The sequence below is a fragment of the Parasteatoda tepidariorum genome, chromosome 9, assembly GCF_043381705.1.
Source record: "Parasteatoda tepidariorum isolate YZ-2023 chromosome 9, CAS_Ptep_4.0, whole genome shotgun sequence".
Taxonomy (NCBI): domain Eukaryota; kingdom Metazoa; phylum Arthropoda; class Arachnida; order Araneae; family Theridiidae; genus Parasteatoda; species Parasteatoda tepidariorum.
In genome coordinates, this window is record NC_092212.1 from 23637152 (window position 1) to 23654559 (window position 17408).

The window sequence follows — 17408 nt, forward strand, 5'->3', positions numbered from 1 at the left end:
ATCACCCATATATATATATATATATATATATATATTTAGTTGCATCATGAAAGATTTTTTAGGCATAATTTGAAGTAACAGTTATATATTCAGTTGATAGAGAATAGTTAAAAAAAATTTTAAAAATTCCGAAGTAAGAAAGTTTTTTTCCCTTCTCTATCTATTTTCCACGAAAATCATATGAAAACATATTATACCTAAATATTATAAAACGTAATTGCAATATATATTTGTTTCTTTTTTTTATTCAATGATTTTGTGTATTTTTTAGATGAAAAATCGTTTTTAGTGACAAGACGCAGTTTTAAAATTTTCAGTAGTACACACTTCAAAAAGGAAAAAAATAATCCGAAATGCTGGTTAAATTACTTTGAACGTTTGTTAATTCAAATAATAATTTCAAAGCGTCTCTATCACACAATTGCGGTTTGGATTTTTCGTTTGATATTAACTAGTTATTTCTCTTTAAAGAATTTTATATTTTTCTAATTTTAAGTTTTTATAAGAAAATTTTTAAATTTTTTTTTAAATGTTAAATGCAAAATTTCAAAGCTTGTAACAAGTTTGACTTTCAAGACTTTTTTCAGATAGATTTTTTCTTGTCTTTCAAGCAGTCATTAGTTTCCCCCCTTCTTACAACAAGCTTACTAAATACTTTGAATGTATCTAGTATGATTTTTTTAATTAAAATTAGAGCGGTTTTCTTAATTATGAGAGATACAAATATGATTTTATCAATTAATAGTGCTACTTAAAATTAGCAGAACTTACAACAACATAACCTTTAATGAGTAATTTTTAAATCATGAAGAATTTATTTAAACACAAAAAAATATAGATACTAATCAATCTACCATTTAAAAAAATTCTTTTAAATTACAATTCTATCCTATTTTCCAATATAATAAGAAGATTAAATTTTTAATTAAATGTCTAAAAATAAATCTCACCTCTTAATTTGTATCAAAACATTATTCAAGGAACGTATTAAATATTGAAACAATCTATGGTTTGATAGACTATTTGGACTATGCAACCCTTTATCTCAATCAAATCTGCATAAACCAGTCTTATCTTTTTTTCAGACAATTTGAATATCATTTAAATAAATACTACCTTATGTATCCGCTGAAGGCCAACATAATTTTTTTTTAAATTAGTAGACGCTTGATTTGCGCATTTTACTTTTTCCAGTATGTAAATTTTTGTTTTAATGGTTTGTTTTAATGGTGTTTTAATGGTTAATGCAAGCTTAATTAGCTTTTTTTGTTTCATTAATTTTTTTAGAAAATATGTAATTATGTTCTTTATATTTTCTTTATAATTTCTCAGTAAATTTAATATTTTTGGTACATATTTTGTATATTACATATATATTATATCGATTTGTTCACACCACATCTTATATTATTAGAGTCGTCAAATTCCTTGGTATCAAAATGTTTGGACACATTGTTTCACACGTGACACTTCGAACACTGCAAAAAAAGTGACTTTTGCAAGTGCGCAAAAAGAGAGAACATCTCGCAAAAGATAGATAGATTTTCAATGATTTTAACAACCTTGATTTATGAAAAATTTAAACTATATAGAACAATACAACAGCTCGATAGTAAATATCGGCACTGGCAAAAATTTAAATAAGGGTTGCTTTCCTTAATTATATGAACATTAATTAATATCCCACTGCTAGCCATTAAAAATTTCTAAGCCAGAAAGGAAGACAAATAGCAGCATGGTATTTATAATTAATGAAATTGTATTGGAAAAAGTAAAGAGCTAGTGATTAAAATTACAAGAAATTAGGTCGTATAGATCAGTGTTCCCCAACCCACGTCCGCGGACCGGTACCAGTCAGTGGATCAAATGATACCGGGCCGCCCATTTTATTGAAACTGAATTTAAATTCCTAGTTTTATACTCCAAATTAAAAGTATCTGTGTTCCATTAAAATTTTATTTATTTAAAAAAAGGGGCCCCCGAAGGTAGTGACATAATTTTTTTAATGTTTGTAATGCATCTTTGTCTTCGATTAGCCCCAGATGGAACCGTCTCATTGCAAAGAAACAAGCTCAGGGTTCTCATTGATGTAATGTTCAAGTAAGTTAAAATGTTAAATCACTTCACATTTATTTTTTTGTGCAACTGTATTTTATTTTGAGGGCATGTTTAAATATAATTAAATTAAAATTAATAAATCAAAATAATCTAAAATATAAACAATCAACGCCCCTCCCCCCAGCGGGTCGCTGTAAAATTTTCGAACGTTGACTGGTCCGCGGTAATAAAAAGGTTGGGGAACACTGATATAGATCATGAGGAATCAGTAACGAAAGGTCCTACCTCTGGAGAAAAAAAACATATTTTATCCACCTAGATATGAAGTTACACAGAGATTGTATTACATTTTTGGGGATCTCTATCTATACTGTTGCAAATCTATGTCACAGTTCATTAATAGTTAGTGAGTGATGTGAGACTCAGTCACCAAAACTGCCCTAACCAAACATCGTCACACATAAATTGCGTGATTTTCAATTGCCTTGATTTCTGAAGAAATTTTGAATTTGAAGACGGGGAGAAACTTTTCACGCTCATATCTAGATCAGAGTTGGCGAACCTACGGCATGCTTGCCACTAGGTGACTGGTGTTTCAAAGTCTCGCGAGAAAAGCACATATCAATATCTGGTAATAGGTTAAACTGTATAAATTGATTACTCTCAATGAATTAATTACTGTAAAATTGAACAATAACCTTAGAGAAGCCTCGAAGCTTAGACAGGCCCACGAGTCATAACACGTCTCAAATGTGAAGATTTGCGTACAAAATGCCAGGCATGAAAACAAGAGGGGATCGACTTACATAACCAATGGAGCTAATAAAATCACTGACGAACTAATATGCAAAGTCGAATGTAAGCTGACAATGTTCATTTTCCAAAGAGGCGTCTGCCACACGCGTATTTGATGCTCAATGCTCTATATTCAGACACAACTTTGATCAATCACTGCATGCCCCCATTCAAGTGTTCAAGTTGGTCACTGATCAAACTGAAAGAACTCCTATCTATGATTAACGTCAAAGGTAGCACAAGACAAAGTTGCTACTCTGGAGGTCCATATCCGTGCATACGTGGTCGAAATGTTGTCGAAAATCTCCATACTCATGGATGTGTGACCCTTCATGACCATGCAGATAAGATCTTCCTGACTGTTGGTATTGGGGGTCCATTGAAATCAAACGCAACAAACCATATGACAGTTGTGAACCCATCGATTTCTTAAATTAAAGTATTTCCATCACCGTCAGCAGCAATGGTGCAGTATAATAAACTGCAACCCCGTTTGAAAAACAGCTGGGGAACATTTTTTTCTTACTTTGTTTTCTATAGCAGGTGAGTTTTGGACGGATATTTTCTATTTTTGCAGCACTTATTTCGGTTTCTCTCTCCAAGCTACAGTTTTTATGAAAATTTAGAATTTATTTTTAACCAGAATTTTTCAAAACTGACTCGAGTGATGACTAATCGTCTGTACTTCTTTGTTATGTAAGGCGTGGTAGGAAGTAATCGATAGTAGATCTCTATCTATGATGCGATATGTTATGATCAGATGATTTTTTGTCTTAGGTGTTATTTTCATAGGAGCGAACAAGTGTATACGTATGTATATAAACCAATACGTTCATTATAAGCTAGTATTTTAGAACAAAACTAAACTGAACTAAAAACATTATTTTGATTAAAAAAATATGTAGCTTTCGGTACAAAACCTATATCAGATTTGAAACCCCAGACCCGAATTAGTTAAGATCGAAAACTTACATATTATATTATTATGCAATAAAAAACTTGTTCCCCAGTGTAAACCTCGTCTTTTTCATACGAGTCATTATAACAACTTCTCAACCCGAATAACCTTCAAATAACCTACTACTTTGAATGAGTTTTTATGTAGTTAGTGGTAGTTATAGGAGATATTCAAATTGAGCTCTAGAAATTTGCTAACTCCCGTTTTAATACTCATTTTAGATGCATTTGCCATTTGCTTTAAATAAATAGGCTGAAAATCTAAACGTATGCATGACGCGCCATGTGTTACCTGCCATGCATATTTCACGAGTTAGGCCTTTTTCTTGGTGTTGTGACTTTCATGGTCATTACTGTATAATAACTGAGCTGTACTCCGATTATACAAAAAGACTGTTTTATTGACAATTGGCTGTATTGGAAGGATACTTTTTACATTTACTGAGGAGAAAACTAATTTATTTAATAAAATTGAATTATGTGTTTCTGTTAGAAAGTAAATAAACAAATCAATACTAATATTCCAGCTAAAATTATTTATGGGATTTCAAATGTTCCCAAATTACAACTGCTATAAAAATTGAAAAACTTCAATCGTAATTAATATTTTTGATTATAAAAATTCCTGAAAATTTGTTAACGAATTTTTTAAAAAATTTGCAGTTTTACAACTAAACTTGCAATGTATTGAAAATTTTAAAAAAAGGAAATATTTAAAAAAATAATAACCCGATTTAGGAAATAAGTATCTAATTAATAAATGTGTTAGTAATTAACTCAAATTTTATTATTCAGGAAAATTTAATCAGAATGATTTCGTAGAAAAATTAAATTGTGGTAACAAATATGTTTCTAGCTTCTATCATGCAATTTTGCTTATCACAAACTTATATTAGTATTTTAAAAGTTGTTTTTCAGGCAATGTACAAAAAGTTATAAAACATTTACAAGCGTAGTTTATTATTTTTGCAATAATAAATAAAATGCTTGACCAATTATGATGAGAAATAAAATTTCTATACACGACTACAGATTTCTATTCAAAACTTTTTCATGTGCAACTATGTACATATAAGAATAGATTTCCATGAATATTTATTTCTTAATTTTATTATTTTCTTCAATGTTTGTTCTGGGTTTTATTGATTGGTAGTCTTGATGAAGAATCTTTTATATTTTCAAAATTCTATTTTTTATGCGACCGACTTTAAGAATGCAGAATTTTTAATGCACCTATCAGACATGTTTTTTTAGCAGACGAGATATGTAAAAAAATTACATATCAAATAAAAATTACATATCAAAACAGATTACATATCAAAAATATAGTTTTAAATATTTATAACCGAAATTAAAGAATCATGAAAATATATATTTTACCAGTTTTAAAAAGTTTGCTGAAATATGCGTACCCGTCCACTGTGATATTAATATTTATTTTAACAAAAGAATGAAGAAATATTATTATCCATTTTTTATTTGGTTAAGATGCACGTGTTTTTATCATTCCCTCACTTCTCCTCACTATTAAATTGAAATAACAAAAAATGTTTTATAGATCTTATACAATAAATTTATAGATTTGTATTTTTTGTCCTACATTATTGAAATCTTGAATTTTGAAAAGTCATTTTGAATTTAATGCCTGATAAAATTCTTATAACAGCATTATTTTAAAGTCAGTTTTCAGGTGCTTTTTAATTACTCTTACCAACCCTACGATATATTAATCATACTAAGTCATAACAGAATTAAATCCCTCAATAAAAATTGCAGTTATTTACAACTTGCAACTAAGAATTACATTGCGTCATGTTTTCAATTCATTTAAACTTTGCCTGTGGAAAAAAAATTGAATATATTAAACCAGGTAACATTTTTTTTAAACGTTTTTCATTCAATTATGTATTTTTTTTAAGTAAAATTAAACAGTTAATGACTATAAATTTTTTTCTTACTTGTATGTGGTTGATTTCTAAACCTATCAAGCTTATTAAACCGAACTAGAATTCTTAAATTCTTATAAATTTATCAACCATTTGCTAATTCGCAAAATAAAAAAGTAATTTGAAAGGTTAGGGAATGATTCTTTAGCATTAACTTTTAAAATGATAAGATTCTTTTTCTTAAAATATATTTCTGTTTATTTCTTGTCTTAATGTAATAAGAAATTAAGAGTTTTCGAACACCAAGAAATACAGTATTTGATAATTATTACATTTGGCAATTTGATACATTTGGGCATATTTTGATTGCTCATTTAAATTAATGTGATTTGAAACGGATTTTTCACTTCAGGGCATATATATATTCCAGCTAAATATAGTCAAATGAAAATGTTCTTACCCTTAATGTTTTAACTCCTTACTTCTTCATAAATTTGTCACCATTTTTGAAACTTTGCTTTAGTTTATTGTTATTTGACAGTGCTTATAAAATACAAAACAAAATAATTTATCTTTATTTACAAAAAAACCAAACAGTTCACCAAAATCAATGAATAAAACAGTTTTGTTTTAAAAAATATCTGTGTGCTGATTTTTTTGCCATATTTGTTACATAAAGAAAAAACATTTTTCTTACAACATGAATTTTCATTCTTTTTATTTAAATTTATTTTGTTTCTCAACAAATAATGTTTAATTCAGTTAGTCGAAATGCTTTCGATCAGGTATATTTAAAGAAAATAAAAATTCATCTTCTTCTAGCAGCTAGAAAAGTTTTTCGGGTTTTCTCATTTTTAAATACGTTTAATTATATGTTGCCAGTCCGTAAAGAGAATCAAGATAAAAATCGAAGCAATAATGTTATATGTTACCGGTAAAGTGTGAAACGCCGACAATCTATAGAATGCCTATGCATTGTATATAATGACGGAAGTTTTCAGACAAAGTATAAAATATGAGAATTATTATTTATTTTCTGTAGGCATTGTGTACAATTCCTAAGTATTCTACAGGATGACAAATGCTTTTTTTGCTAAGTTTGAAGAAAAGGTCCTTATTATATAAAGATTATTATATAAATGGCAAGCATTCCTCAAAATTACAAATGTTAATCAGCAGAAAAATATTGAGAGACCATAAAAAAATTTATTCAGTATACGTAAAGAAAAATGTAAGTTCTGCAAACCAAAATGTAAGCCTTTTTTATTAAGAAGAGAAAATTCTTATAGAAAAATAAGATTCATATAAAATAATAAGATTCATATGAAAAAAAATAAGAAGTTAAAGTTAACCTACTTGGTGCAACATGACAGGTTTGAATGACATTTCGAATTACATTTCATAACATTTCAAAAGAATCGAAAATGTATTTCATACATTGCCGGTCTCTCATTTGGCATTTCATAGAATGCATAGGAAATGTGTAAAATATGAATCGTTTCCTTCATTAACGGGTAGTTTTAGGCATTATATACAATGCCTAGGTAATCTATAAAATTCCGTATTTTACACTTTACAGGTAACATATTAACATATTTATTTAAATTATTTTTTCAACTGTATGGTTAGTTTTAACCGTCTTTATTATTTTATTTAGCACAGCTAATTAAAATTAATTTATTTAAAAGTTTATTAAAATTTTCTTAACCACAATAACAATCACACATGTAATAGTCACAATTCTCTTATATTTTTTATACAATTATTTATAAAACTGTTCACCAATCTTAAAGATTTCGTGAATAACTTTTCAATTTAACAATAACAATTGCTCAAATAATATTCATATTTCTTTTGATTATAAATTAATTATAAATTATTAATTCATTAATTAATTATAAAACTGTTCAGAAATCTTTCGTGAACTATTTTACTAGTAATTCCATCGTCTCCTTTTCAGAGCAAATATATAAATATTTTTCATACTATAAGGCTAGGTTTACCCGTCTTTAGTACGTTATTTTCTTCAATAGTCTTCTGTAAAAGTCTTTCGTTATTATTACTAAAGATATGCTTTCTGATATCTTCAGTGGTGTTTGGTACTCAATTACAGAGTTTGGTTTAGTTGCCGGGTCATTTAAATTTTGTTTACATTTTCTCCAATATCCCATGAATTTTTGTTGTGTTGTTATATGTTTATTATATATATCACTAAATTCATCATAAATCAATATCATATGCTAACATTTACATTACTATATCAAATATAACCTTTTTGTAACATATCACTGTATTTTTTGATGAATGGACCAATCTCCTTTTTACAAAACTCAACTGCAGAATAGCTAATGTTATCGCCACCGTATTCAGGAGGTAAAATTTCTTTAGGTATATACTGATGTAATTGTTTCATATCACTCCCATGGAAGTGGATCTATAAATAAGACTGCCATTAATACAGTTTATCTTATATTAAAATATGTTATTGCTTTCAAATTATTTAAAAGTAGAAGTAAAATAAAAAAATTAAATATCACAAATCTAAAGGAATAAAAGATTGAATACAACTACTTAAACAAAAAAGAAGTTTTGAATCAAAAATTTCAATGTTTCGTTTAAAATTTGAATATCATCCCCTTGCCCAATGTATAAATTACAATCTATGCCAGCTTTCCTTCTTTCGGAAGGCTAGCATAGAAAAATAATTGGTATTAAGAATGGCTTTCTTTAATGAATATTAAATTAAGCTGAAACAATTAAGTACATTTAAAGATATGTTTATTTTTTGACGGAACTTAAACACATCATCGAACAATTACCATGCATCTATATCAACTATATATTGATGTATCTAAGCAACTATGTATTTATGCATTTAGAATAGCTATATATTTATGCATCTATATTATCTACAGTATTCAGATGTCAAAAATCATTAAAAATAAAATTTATTTTTTCAAAAATAAAATAAGAAATTAAAAGATTTGCTTTAAATTCAAGTATTAAAAATTATGAAATTCTTTAATAAAACAAAAATAGAATGCCCAAAACTTAATAAAAATGTGTCTAAGATAGCGAAAAAGAAAAGCAACAGACAATCAAATTTTTCTTTTCTTTTTGGAAAATCGGGAATCTTTTTGAAGTTTAGAATGGATAAAACCGATTTATCAATGTTCTTCCACAATAATGTTTTTATAGAGTTTTTCCACTAGGAAAGACATTGAGCATTGCTATTTTGTGGAGTTAGGAAGTGTAAGCATTGAATAAGAAAGTTTTCAGTTCGTATTGTATTTTTAAAAAGACCATTTCTACTGCCACAAACTGCTCAATGTGGAAATAAAAGGGAAAGAGGCTGAAATAGCGATTGAAAGAGAGATTGAATGATTGAAAAACATATTCACATTAAACTTACAAAATAGTTTTCATCTTCTAGACTAGAGATAAGTAAGTATCAATTCATTTTGGTGTCAGTTACAAACTAATACTGATACAACTTAAGATTTACGAGAACCCGAATCTTTAAGTGTCAGATACGCATTTATCTTATATCAAAAATACACAAACTTAATACTTCTAAATGGTTCCATTAGAAGTTATAATTTAATTCATTCGCAATTGATAAACGATACAAGAGTTTTTGGCACTGTGATTTATATGTAAAATTGTAAAGATATTTTTCATTTGCTTTTTTACAAATAATATTTTAACTAAACATAATATTTTAAAATTTAATTGATACTAAATATACTGGTTAATTTCATTTGAAGTTCTTAATACTTCAAAGAAATAAGAACAGAATATCAGATACTACAAACCCATCTCTATTCTACAGTGTTAATCTAACTAACTTGGGTTGGATCTTATACTATTCAGCATAAAAAATGCATTGGAAACAACTCCTCACTTGGTTGTATCATAAAGCTTAAACTTCTCCCTTTATGACTCTCTAAGTAAACTCAAGATGGGAAAGAATTTTAACTCGGGACAGGAGGCAATCTTCAGGCATCTGTCCAAACTGAGATATTTAAAACATTGTAATATTTTTATTTTATTTCCAATGGCAGATTATAGACAGTAACAGCATACATAAAAATCTAAAAATAAGAACAGAAACAAGAGATGCTGCAACAGAGTCTATTAATCACAACATGTTTCTAGTTTCCCAATAGCGTTCAGTGATAGAATTCCTGCAAAGTGCAGAGCAGCGGAGAAGGTGCGTGGAGTCCATGTCCTTACCAGAACTGCAAAGAGTGCATACCGGGGAAGGAACGATACCAAATCTAGACAGATGTTTCCGCAGACAGTCATGACCGGTGGCCAAGCGGAATTCAGCCACCGCTCTTCGTCTTGGGCCAAATTCCGCTTGGCCACCGGTCATGACATAAGCACATTGTAATATGCTTATATGTATCTGACAAAAGTTACTTATAAAATATAGAAGTAATAGTTAACACCAGGTTTATGGACGTTTCTTATATACCTATCTCTACGGACACACGTCAATTTGACGTATGAAAGAATTGTGATTCTTAATTTAATAAATTCAATTTAGTAGATTTTTATCCATCGCTATTTCTAAACAATTCGTATATAATTCACCACTTCATATTTCAAAATTTACTTTGTTGTTATTTACCATTTTTTTAATTATTTTCGCGTGTCCGGAGCAGTTGGCATCTCTTCACTTAGAAACCAATGTATATGTATACTATAAGAAAAAAAATGAAGATATGAGATATATATTTATGAAATATTCTAGTATTTTATGTTTCAATACTCGAACTAAGCAACTGAAACCTTCAAAATCTGACACTCTGACATCAATTGACATTCTGCGTTTGTTCTTTCTATTATTGCTTATCGGCAACAGTTTCTTATCACTTGTTTTATTTGAGATAACGAATCGAAGTATTGTCGGTACATTCCTATTTATTATTGATGTGATAATTGCTTGTTTACTTAAATTTTTGTCTAAATTATGATCGCGTCAAATTGACGCATATCCGTAGAAATAGGTATACGCTTTTGAGGTAAATAGCATTTGATAAATATTTACTTCGATCAATGGTTAAAAGTCATTACAAGAGATAAAATAAAAATTCAAACGGGTTATATAATTTTCCTTACAAAAGTCGAAATCCGTCAAAATGACGTGTCCCGTAAACCTAGTGTTAACAAAAAATCGCAAGTTGTTTCAGTGACTTATTGAAACTTTAGATATTTTTTGCTGGTATGCCAGTTTTGAAGGGATTTTTCACTGCTTCCATTTGCATCAAATCGAAAGAAAGAGAAACTTCCGTAATAGTAAACACAACGCCTTTCACAAAATCGGAGCATATTTTGGAAGATAATGTATTCCATAAATAGATAATGTATTCCATTTGGAATATGGAATGCAATATGGAGAATGAATTCCATATTCCCTTTGGAATATGGAATACATTATCTATCGTATACACTATCTATACCATACCATTATCTATACTATACGATCTACCACATACACCATATTCACTATCTACCATATACATTATCTATCTAAAATACATATCTACCATATATACTAGCATATACATATCTATATAATATCATACCTGCCAACTTTTACGCATTTGGCGTAAAATTTTATTTCTATATTTAAAGTGGTAGTAAAATATATGTTTTCTTTATATTCTTTGTATTTATAAGCTTAATGTATAATCTTTTTGACCACCACTATTTTTAAGAAAATAAAACAGATATATAAATATGCAATACTTTTTTGGTATGCCGCGTAAGTGTTTTTTAATTAAAGCTTATGTCTCTGCCTGAAATTGTAATTAAAACTCCAATTTATTACCACTGGGGAAAATCATCTTCGAAAGAATTAAAAGTTGGCAGGTATGCAATGATCACATTTGTGGTTTTTTATTATTAGTTAACAACAATCAACTATGGAAAGTAGTTACGAAAGTATGATGGCTGCTTCTTTCTTGCCTTTTCGGATGGGTTACTTGACAGATTGGATGGCGAAAAAAGCAGAGGAAGAACTAAATGAAACTGAAGAGAATCGTACACAAGCTCTCGCAGAACTCAGGAAATTGATTGCAAGTATGGTGTTAAAGAATTTTATTTTAATCAAAACGTATCTTAAATTATCTTCTCTTAAGTAGTTCTCACACTGCCGTTTATGGATGATTTTAAATTTGCATTACATGCAAGCTTACAGGAATTATTTTTTCCACGAAACTTTTTTTGCACATACGAAGCATTCACTAGTTAATATTTTATTCATATTTTCAAGATTGATTTTGAGGTAATAACTAATTTTGGGCGGGGGGATGCATTCAATAAAAATCCGAACCGAAAAGTGTAGAGCATTATGCTGCTTGCATATAACTAGGGAACTGCGGAAACAAGTTTGAAAGGGAGGAAGAGTATAGTTCGTTCACCAGGAGTTGGCACTTGGCTCCACCTCCTTGGACGCAGAGTTCATTTCAGCGCGGGAGCAAGAAGAGAAACATTTCCGCACTTAAAATTGATACAACCCTCAGTGAGCGCCAAACACAAACAGTGACTTCGTTTTCAGTCACTTACTTCTACTATTGAGTATTGAGTACAAATGAGAGTCATCTACTATTATACCTTTCGTTTCTCTAGCTAATTAAATATATTTTAAATTTAAAAAATGCTGTTTTCCCAGCAAAATGTGTCAAAAAAGACAAACTATTCTCTCAAAAGAGAGAAATATCATAAAAAATGGCGCGATATATCATCAAATTTATGAAATATTTAATGTTGAAAAATGCACATTAAGTTTGCGAAATAAATATTTTTGCCATACGATCGCCAAATAGCAACCTTCTTCAGGATTGCTCACAACCTTCTCCCAAAAATAGCGAACTAGTATCGTCGCATACCACGTGATGAAGGCGGAGCCAAGTGCCAACTCCTGGTGAACGAGCTATATACAGGGTCTTTATAATTAAAGTTCCACTTTGAAATGGCTATAAAAATAAAACTACCCGACCAAATGTCATCAAACTTGGTAAATGTCAATAAGAGGTCATGGGATTTTAGTTCTCGCAAAAAAAAAAAATTCAAAAATTCACCACCAGTGGAGAATGGCGCTGTATGCAATAGTGTTAAACAAATGTGAAATATGCAAATTTGTTTTATACGTCTTTTACCCTAAATTTGCCTTAAACCTTGAGGTGTCATTGGACCTCGGCGTTTTCCTCTTACAGTATGGAACTTTTGTAAAGCCCTCCGTTCATTGCTGTCGCATTCATAGTAACATTTCAAGAGCAAAGCACAGTCTTGCATGGTAACAGACATTGTCGACTCAGAACACTGACAGCTCAGACAAGGCGCCTCACTTTTATAACTGCAAAGTCACATGACGTTCACATTTGTTTAACACTGCATACAGCGCCATTCTCCGCTAGTGGTGAATTTTTGAACTTTCTTTTCGTTTTTTTTTTTTTTTTTTTTTTTTTTTTTTTTTTTTTTTTTTTTTTGCGGGAACTAAAATCCCATGACCTCTTATAGACATTTACCAAGTTTGATGACATTTGGTCGGGTAGTTTTATTTTTATAGCCATTTCAAAGTGGAACTTTAATTATAAAGACCCTGTATATGTTAGAGAATGCCCTTTAAAGGTAGAATTTCCAAGAGAATTACGCTAAATCAGATAAATATATATTTTATTGTTTTAGATTAAGTTTATTTAACCCATATTAAATTTTTCCATGCATAACATGGTTTCCCATGGCAGGATGTTGATATTAGGCACTGATTTATCTAGCCATAAAAATATAAGAAAGCTACGTATTTTGGATGCCCCCTTCTTTTTATCTAGGGATTCTGAAAGGGAATTGGTTGCAAACGGGAAAATTTAGAGATTTTGATTTGTTCAAAACCATGACGCCATTTAGACAAAGGGGAATTTCTGGATTTTTCTTAATGACTATGTTTCTAAGAAGCCGACCGACCTGTGTAGGGGGCAGGGAACAGTCCTTGCATCAGAAAGGTTCTGGGTTCGAATCCCGGGCAAGGCATGGATGTTCTTTCCTTCTCTGTACTATCTGTCCTCACTGAGGGAGCGATGTTGACCCACCTAATATAGTGCCCCTGAAAGAGAGGTCAACAAAATCGCTCTGTAAATGCCTCAATTGACGGATGTTAACACAGGTGGGCATTGGGAAAAAAAAATTCTAAGAATTATTACCCATGAGCTTCGAAAAATAATCTTTTGATTGAAATCTTGAGTATTTATGGCTCTTTGGGAAAAAAAATGACTTTTTGCATCTCAAAACTAATAAGAGAGATCTATTTTGAGGTTGTGATTTATATTTCGATAGACTTGCATATGATAATATATATTACATGTACCTAAACTTTTATAGTAAACATATATTTATAATTTTTATAATAATTTAAGAAGTAATCGAATACACTTACTAAATTTACTGATCTTCTCCGTCTTCTTTTCTTCTATTGCTGTCAAAAATAAGCGCTACAGTTGAATTATCCGTATTTGCATGGAAAATAAGTTATAATCCGTGATCTTTGCAAAATATGCATCAATATGTATTGTTGTTGTTGTTGTTGTTGTTGTTGTTACTTTACGTCGCACTAGAGCTACACAATGGGCTATTGGCGACGGTCTGGGAAACATCCCGGAGGATGATCCGAAGACATGCCATCACAATTTTGATCCTCTGCGGAAGGGATGGCACCCCCGCTTCGGTAGCCCGACGACCTGCGCGCGAAGTCGAGCACTTTACGGTAGCACAGTTTAACGAGGACCAATACCGCACACCCTCGGTCCCTACGCAGACTGATCCAAGTGATCACCCACCCGCACACTGACCGTAGCCAGTGATGCTTGACTTCGGTGATCTGCTGGGAACCGTGTCTTAACGATCAGTCCACTGCGGGACGCATCAATATGTAAATAGATATGGCAAATATGAATAATTTAACTGCGTTACAAAATTGCTTAACAAAAACTATTAATAATTTAAAGAAATATTATTTTTTAAATATTTTAATGATTTATTTATTTTAGTGTATAACATTTAAAAATTTATAAACAATAATTTTTAAGAATTTTTGTAATTTTAAATTAATTTTTCAGGATATTTAATTTACCAAAACAAATGTCAAAAAAATTTATGAGCCAAATTTTGTAGAGTTCTTCTTATATAAAAAAAACACAGGAATATATTCCTGAAATCCTTTCTAAATGATGAACCCAGATCAAGTTGCTGCCCATCTTTTTATCCCAATGTGTCTGTTTATGAGGCAGTTCTCTGAGAACTGTCTCACGTGATCGTAAAAGGGACTTTAAAATACTGAGACTACGTGATGTAGTTCACGCTATCACGTCACACCATTTCTTCTTTGCAGTCATTGTAACTCCATTGATGAAGTCATAAACTTCGAAATCTAAGGCTTCTTGGTCCTTTAATGTTACAAATGGCCAATTCTTTACACTTAGAATATATATTATTCTCAACAAAAAGTCTATTTCTTTTATGTATTTTGGATGGTAGCAAGATGTTGCTTTTTTGGAAATGTAGGTTTAATAGAAATGCTACTAGTAGTATTTCTTTGTTTATATTCCTAAATGTGCGAGAAGGAATAAGTGAAAACTTCTTTATCGAAATACGATAGGAGAATTTTTTTTGGTGGTTTTGGAAGAGACGGAATATATTGATCCTGCAATCGGATTTTCATCTGAAACGTTTGAGATAACATCGATTGCGTCTTACTTTCTCGGATGAGATTCGTGTTTGCTTTCCATCGCAAACAATTTTTCATTTTCCCCTAATGCTTTCACTGAGGCTGCTGTGAAAGACGAAATGCATGCAAAAGAGAGCATTTGCAAGATATTTAACGATAGAATTTGAATGGAAAAAAAACAATTCTGGGAGAGGGATTTTTTTTTCTTTTAGTTTACAAACGCTGCTTTATTTTATTTCATAAACCGCCTTGAATAGCCAATCCAATTTTGAGTTCACGACTATCAATGTGTTGCATACTGTAGGCGTCACTACTCCCAAAATATAACAAGGTTAGGTTTCACTTACCATGCTGTGCTGTTCTTAATAATTCGAAGTTAGCAACACCAACCTTAGTCTTTTGTTTCCGGGCTTGGCATGCAATATATTTAATAATAAATATCTTTTATGACCGCCAATTTGAATGACTATAAAAACATTTATTGGATTTATTTACAAATATGACGGTGATGAATTTACATTAAAATGACAGCTAAGAGAAGATGAAAAGTTTTTGTCAGTTATTAGCGCGGCAAGGCGCGTTCCTCATTTTTACATCTACGGTTTTTAAAAAGCTATCTAGTCCTATTCGCGTTTTGCCGCTAGGGGGCTCAGGCTGCAAGACAATGTTTAATTCCGTTACCTTGTAATTATGAACCCAGCGCAGAAGACAAAAGAAAGCTAGTATTTAGCATTGGGACAAATTAGTCTAGTGGAGGACTTATTGATAGAACAAACCCACATTTATGTTACACGGAGAGAAAAACCTCTAAACCTCCCACGGTTAGTTGACCACAAGGGTATTCCAATGCATGATCCGTCTATCACTGAGGATATTTTTACGTAAGCCCTATGGTTGGTGCAATCCAGGAGGAGAATACGTACCAACCAAACACAGTTGGGATTCGAACTTGAGTCACCTCATGAAGAGATCCCTTAAGCCACCACAGCTTCTATACGTTGTTTTTTTATAACCTTCATTGAACAGCCGTCCCAATTTTTGGGTTTGCGACTACTAATGTTCAATTCCGTAGCCTTGTAATTTTGAACCCAATCCAGAAGATAATGGAACTCCTGGATTAAGCATTGGGAGAAATTTGCCTTTGTGGAGGACTTTTTAATGGAGCTCATCCGCATTTGCGTTACATGGAGAGGAAGACCACTAGAACCTCCCATAGTTAGCCTGACGGCTAAGGGACTCTAACCAATCATCCGTCCGCCACTGAGGATATTTTACGTCAGCACTGTGGTCGGTGTAAGCCGGATGCGGATTCATTTCGACAGGCCATCTCTGGGATTCGAACCCGGTTCACCTCATTGGAAGGCGAATGCTCTATCCCCTGAGCCATCGCTGCTGTATACATTGTTTTTATTATAAACAACTTAAGATAGACCATGCAGATGAAATCGTAAACTTTGAACTCTAAGGTTTCTAACTCATCTAATCCTACGAATGGCCGATTTTATGCATAAAAAAATCTATTTTTCTGAAAAAAGAATTGCCAACTACCTTTTTTTTAAGTAGGGCAGAGTGGGATCAATTGTAACTTTTTTTACTTAACTATTTTAAAGTAACAAAAAATCCAATATATTATTAGTATTAATTGACAGACGAGTAAAGTAGACTATCCTCTACTAGAAAAAATAAATACCTTATTTTAAATGTTATTATATTAGTTATTAACAATTTTTGACAGTCGCGCACTCGCTACAATTGTCCCCACTTACGGGGTCAATTGTAACAGTTCATAAATTCAACTGAAACATAGTCAATTATACATATTATCATAGCTGTGATATATTTCTTTATTGATCAAAATAGTAGTGATATTTTAGGAGTAAAAATGATAATGAGCAGAGAACTAAAGGGTTAAACTTTTAACTTTAAGGTGTTAAAAATTTTAATTTATGCTTCTAAAGGTGACAAATAAAATAATGCACATG

General features: G+C 30.8%; 2 protein-coding genes across 2 annotated transcripts in view; one reads left to right on the top strand and one right to left on the bottom strand.

Annotated features, from left to right (window-relative positions):
• The window catches only part of LOC107454778 (clavesin-2), a 356878-nt gene that overhangs the window by 263777 nt on the left and 75693 nt on the right, over window positions 1–17408 (top strand). The gene's annotated exons all lie outside the window — the stretch shown is intronic.
• LOC107454783 (alpha-tocopherol transfer protein-like) overlaps window positions 6249–17408 on the bottom strand; it is a gene marked incomplete in the record, with an annotated part of 42293 nt that continues 31133 nt past the window's right edge. Inside the window, 1 exon segment of the mRNA XM_071185270.1 lies at window positions 6249–8130. Within this exon segment, the coding sequence (XP_071041371.1) occupies window positions 7957–8130 (174 nt within the window).